The 6,000-nt window shown below is 45.7% G+C and overlaps 1 protein-coding gene across 1 annotated transcript in view; it reads right to left on the bottom strand.

The window, feature by feature from the left end:
* LOC130264930 (myosin light chain kinase, smooth muscle-like) overlaps positions 1-6,000 on the bottom strand; it is a 56,938-nt gene that overhangs the window by 9,935 nt on the left and 41,003 nt on the right. The window contains exons 21-26 of the mRNA XM_056513600.1: positions 5,267-5,315; positions 4,388-4,500; positions 3,581-3,698; positions 2,641-2,740; positions 2,059-2,255; positions 86-223 (exon numbers count right to left, since the gene is read on the bottom strand). Of these exons, the coding sequence (XP_056369575.1) occupies positions 86-223; positions 2,059-2,255; positions 2,641-2,740; positions 3,581-3,698; positions 4,388-4,500; positions 5,267-5,315 (715 nt within the window). The remainder of the gene's footprint in view (positions 1-85; positions 224-2,058; positions 2,256-2,640; positions 2,741-3,580; positions 3,699-4,387; positions 4,501-5,266; positions 5,316-6,000) is intronic.

Below are 6,000 nucleotides of genomic sequence, written 5' to 3'. Positions count from 1 at the left end.
GGAGGAGGGGGGCTCATCTGGACTTCAGTGGAGGAGGAGCCCATCCCTGGGACACTGTTTCACCTGCAGCCCCTTTGCATTTTACCTGCAGGAGCTCTTTGGCAGACCAGCGCTGTGCCTCGTCTGTCTCCAGGCAGCAGCTCAGGAAGTCCTGCAGCCGAGGTGAGAAGAGGTTGGGCTGCCGCAGCTTTGGGGTCCCTCCTGTGCCTGTCAGGAGTTGAGCCTGGAGAAGAAGGAAACACGAGGCTCCACCTGCTTCTTTCCCATCTGTAACTGCTCTCCCAGATCCTATTGATTAACCTCCACCCTGCACTGGCAATTTCTGCCCTGGCAGAGAGGCACAGATGACTTTCCTGTACCAACACAACACCCAAACCCCAAAGCAGCTACAGCTTTTCCAACATCCAGGGGATTTGCCTTGTCAGCTGATTTCATTGACTGGCCTAGTTAGTGGGAACTACATCAGCAAAAACATGTTTGCTTCTTTGAGGGTCTGCACCAGCTTAACAGGCTATTTGGAAGAGGGTCTTTGCTATATTAACTAACTCTATTTCCAAAAATTATTACATGAAATGCATCTCTGCAGTGGTTGTTGGTCCCTTAAGCACAGCTGCCATAAACCAAAATTCATCAAGCTTTTTGTCCTGTTGCAGTAAACAATGGGAATTGGAAGAAATAAAGGAAATCCACCAGGTATTCCTCAGATAAGGAAACAAACCTTTGGAATCTCATATTCAACACAGATACATTAGGAGGCATGCACAAATGTATTGGAAGGAAAATGCCTGTTTGGGCACACAAACAGGAAACATCTGCAGCTCTGTTTCCCAGCAGTCTGCAAGTTTCAGCCTCTTTATGTGGCAAAAAGAAATCTTTTCATGGGCAAATGGGAAGAAGGATAAGTGCTATCCCTATGGCAACCCTCTGCTCATTTGGATACTCCAGTCAATGCATTAATGGTGTGCCATTGCAGAAACTGCCGGGCAAGAAATGGGAGGTTTTGGAAGGTTCTCCATGACATCAGGCTCTGGCTTGGTCTCCATAAAAATGTCCATCACAATCATAACAGCTCAGTGCTGGTGGCACTGACATAGATGGTGACCAAAGACACTTTGTTATTATCCTCTTGAAGCCAGAGGAAAATTTCCAAGCCTAAAACAGCAAATACACTTGAGTAAAAATAATTATGGCAGCTTTCTTTCCTTCTCCCGCACCACCAGAGGTCACAAAGGGGGTTTTATCCTGTCCCTCTGTAGCTGAGCTCAGCCACTGGACATGTAGAGGAGCTGAAATCCTCACTGTCATTAGAACTGTGCAAGGCAGGGATGGCCCAGCTCCTGCAGGAAAGGAACACAGCACTGGCATCAACCACACCCCTGGATCCCAGCCACAGGCACCTGACTGCAGCTCATCAGCTTGGTAAAGTACCAAGGAACAGCCAAGGGTTTGGTGTGCAATTCCAGCTGCAGTCGGAGAAAAAACACATCTTAAGCTTATCCAGGCAAACCAAGGATATGACAGAACAATGAACAGATTGTTTGAAAGACTGAAAGTTTCAAAGACACACAGGAAAATATGCTGCAATATGCAGGAAAATTGATGTGCTGTGGTTAGAAAAGGAAAAAGCAAGCTGAGCTGCTTGGGCACTGCTTTGGTGGTTGTTTTTATCTATTTTTCTTTTTTCTTACTTTTTGTATAAAATTGCACCTCAGAAGATTCAACCTCCATTTTGAAGGAGATTTATCACGTATCTAACCATTTCACTAAAAAATACCTTTCCTTCAGAAACAGAGCTCCAACAGTGTTCAAAAAGCAAGTGAGAAATGTCAGGCATGGCTGCAGCCAAAACGGCAGGTTGCTGAACTGCTTACCTGCCACTTCCCTTATGAAGCAGCCAAAACTACAGCAGATGATGATGTGCTGAAATGCAGGGATGTTTTTGGAAGGGAACCTTGGTGGAAGTGGTGCCAGCAGATGGCAATGGGATTTTATCCAGTGGCACACAGAACATGGCACAGGTGAGAAAGACAGTGGCATCACTAAGTATTTGCTTCTTACCCAGACAGAAGTTTCATTCCAGTAAGGAACTTCTTGTTCCACCATTTCAATGCCCACAATTCCAAGAGACCATATATCCACTTTGGGGCCATATGGTTGACCTGCCATGACTTCAGGTGCCATCCACCCAGAAGTGAGAGCCACTGAGCTCTGTCTACTCTCTTCAGGGGTGAGTTGAGCAAATAGGTCAAAATCAGCTGTGGAGAAAACAATACCATGAAAGCCAGCTCAGATTAGGAAACCAGGCAAAAGAATTCCCCACTCTCACTCGAAGAATGTGCTCTTGATGAATCTCCTGGAGAACTGTCCATGCTCAGTTTCCTTAGGGCTTTAGCCAAGGAAGTAAGGAATAGGCCACTTCCAGAAAAACCCAGGTTTTTAAACAAGCTCACATCAGTGGCCTTTATTCCCCTGAAGGTTTAGATTGTATCTCCCTCCCTCTGGAAGGGACACACACAGACCAACACCACTCTTGACTGCTTGTGGTTCCTCTTCATACCATTTCTGGGCAGCTGGCACTCACTCAAAGCAACCCCACACCCCACATCCCTGGAACACTGCCCTGACCAAGGATATACTGACCCAGCTTGACAGAGCCATCAGTTCTGAGGAGGATGTTGCTGCTTTTCACATTTTGATGGATCACGTGATTTACATGAAGAAAATCCAGTCCTTGTAGGCACTGGGAAAGAAAACAGAAACAGGACGGCAAAAATCAGTGATGTAAGTTCATCACACAGGAAAGGAAACAGCTCTAAATGATTCCCTTTCCAAGGGAATGGGGAGGAATGGCAGAACACAGAGCCATTGACAGGAAGAGCTTGCTGCTCCAACACCAGCAGAGCAGGATCTTTCTAAGGAAAGGTATGTCAGCTTCTGAAAGAGCAACAGCAACTGCTGTTGTAGACTGTCCCCTGCAAACCAGGCAGAATGACTGCTGCTGCAGTGGATGTGTTCTCCATGCAGAGGACAAACAAGAGTATGCCAAGAAAGAAAATGTTCCTCCCTTTGCTGTGAAGTGGATTGCTTTGGGGTGGGAGGCTACATGACAAAGATTTTACTGTTGGCCTCAGCATAGACTTGGAAGCAACACATTAGTCACCTTTCAGAAGCAAACATTATTTTGGGTGCACTATTATCCTTTTTGAGACCTGTGAGAAATGAGTCTCTCTTTTTTCTTTGCTATTCATTTCAAGTCCTGCCACCAGCACCTTTTCTTTTACAGGCAAGGAATGCAGTGCAGACAGTCTCCAGGTAAACATTTAGGGAGGCAGGATGGAGAACAGCAAATGCAAATACATGAGACAGAGTGAGTATACAACAGCAGGAGATCAGAGTGCAGGAATAGAGTAGAGTGAATTCTGGGGCACTGGCAGACAATTCACATGAGATGCTTTTACTTTCCCACAGCGTACCAGTAACACAGAAACAAAGCATGGCACATGAAATCTCTCCAGTTCTGAGCCTCAGTTTCCCAGACAATCCTGCCCAAGCCCTCGGAAGCACAGGTGGGATCCCTGACCTGCAGACTGACAGCTGCCATCTCATCTTCAGACAGGTAGGTCTGGCTGATGACATCACTCAGAGTGCCTCCATCCATGTACTCCATAACCAGCCAGAGCTCCTGATACACAAGGTAGCTGAAAGAAGGAAACAAAAGTGTGGATATGAATGTGCACAGCAACGTTGCTGTTTGGAAAAGACAAGGGTTGATTCTTGTTTCTGGGTCCCTTTCTGACAAGGACAGATTAAAAGGAATAGACATTCCCTCTAGGCTGTGCAGTGTTTTCAGTGTGTGCTGTCTCAAGGAGAATGACACATCTGTGAAAAACAGATGTGTAAGATGGCCAGCAAGAAAAAAATGCAGTTTAGTAACAGATCAAAAACCTATCACTCCCTGTGTTTCTGGAAAAAAAGCACCTAGTGTCCCTGACATGCACAGCAATGGAAAAGACGAGACACAATCCAAGGGAAATCCTTGCTAGTTTATCCACATGTAGGAAGACACTTGAAATAAATCAAGCCCCAAAACAACGAGGTGGCATTGAACTTAGAGGCCATTGATTGCAGAATCAGCCATGAACCAAACTAATTGATTTATTAAGATACAGTTGATCCAGGTTTTTGAACAATTTTCAAACTACATGTGTCAGGGAAGACTCATGCAGACAAGATGCACTCTCTTCCCATCCACTGAGGATGAGAAGAACAATAATAATTTACTAATAATTACCAGCTCTATTTTCTGCCAGTGACCAAGTTGGGTTTTTACCTTGCATATTTGCAGTGTGTAAACAAAGAATCATGGGACAAAAGCACAACAACTCACCAGTCAAAACAGTTGACCAGGTTGGGACTCCTATTCTTCCTCATGACCATGAGTTCAGTGACTTTTAGTTCCTCCATCCTCAGTCCATGGAGGTTTATTTTCTTTATGGCCACCTAAAATGACACTGAAACTCAGTAACTTGAAAAGTTTGAGGCAGGAGACCACAGCGCACACATGCAGTGAGTGAATTTGCAGTGACACAGCTGAGCTGAGCCAAAGTGCCTTGTGATTAGACATTGGAGTAATTAGGAACTGACAATCCAACATCCCATTTCTCTGCTCTCTTAAACACCAGTTTCAGGACACGTGGCCACAGATGTTTTGCTTTGTCCACTTGGTAACAAAGATGTCTCAACTATAACCCACAAAGCTCTGACCACACTCTCTGCTGCTCTGTCTGGGATTCAGAAGTAATCCATGCCTTGGGACTCAGTGGATACATCCTGGACTATAAGCAGGGCTTAGGGCTTTTAGGGACGCCTTGCAGTTCTCTCCCTATGTGCAGTTCCCAAGTGCAGCACTGCAGGTGGCTAAGGAACTACCAGGAACATTCAGATGTATTTGCTGGCAGCCAGAAATGACAACAAAGCTCTGAAGCTGTAGCCCCAAAGAGCAGTGAGATGTCCAAGGCACCACCTTTGCTTCAGCAAATGAGAGCGAGTGAGCGCGTTCTTCTCTCAAAGGAACCGCTGCCCTCCTCGCCTTCCTTCTGGCAGCCGAGAAGGACAAAGACTGTCCCAAGTGCAATTTGCAGGATGGCACCAGTCTCTGCTTCTTGTGCCTTTACTGCAGAGCTCTACCCAAAGCTCCAGCCACAACTCACACCAGAGGGGAAAGCCCTCAAGAGCTGCAGAGTCCTCAGGGGCTGTTGACATTTACCTCTCTTCTTCTGACATTGTCGAATGCTCTACAAACCTCTCCAAAGGCCCTACAAACAAAACAAAGCAAAGAAATAAGAAGCCATTTAGAATTTGGAGTGAAGGCCAGCCCAGACACGAGATCTCTCCTATAGGTGCCTAAAACCTGCAGGTTGCAGGAGGGATCTGCCAAAAGGCAGATGATGCATTTTTCATTTTGCATGGAAACTGGGCCTGTTCCTGGAGTGTTGGGGTTTACTGCCTCGGCTCAAAAAGAGAGCTCATTCTTTGATCTCAGGTTTCAGTTTCTACACTGTGCAGTTCTTATCCTGACCATGGACTTTTTCCTTCAACAAACTCTTGGAAAGAAATGTTCCTGAGAACTGTTATCTCACAGCTATCATAGCAGGTAGGTTGCTCTTTCAGGCAAGCAAGATTCTTCTCCTTTCATTAGTGTGACTCTATGATTTGGAGATGTTAAAAAATGCTAAGGAAATTAACACAGATCTGTCCCACACTTGAGAGACAAGGAGATCTTCCAGGTCCTATTCCTTGCTGCAGGCAAGACCTTGGAAGCATGGAGATGTCTTTGACAATGTCTTCTGGCCACACTCACAAATTCTGACCAGTTGTGAATACTGGGATAATCTAACTCCAGTGTCTGAATATGTCTTCAGTTTGTCTGACTTCACACTTGGCAGACATTCTACCAGCAAATCCCCTGGCCCACAGTTGTGTAGAAGTAACTGTGGCTGG

The sequence above is a fragment of the Oenanthe melanoleuca genome, chromosome Z, assembly GCF_029582105.1.
Source record: "Oenanthe melanoleuca isolate GR-GAL-2019-014 chromosome Z, OMel1.0, whole genome shotgun sequence".
Taxonomy (NCBI): Eukaryota; Metazoa; Chordata; class Aves; order Passeriformes; family Muscicapidae; genus Oenanthe; species Oenanthe melanoleuca.
Note: the sequence above shows the minus strand (reverse complement) of the source record. Positions and strands in the feature narration are given on the sequence as shown.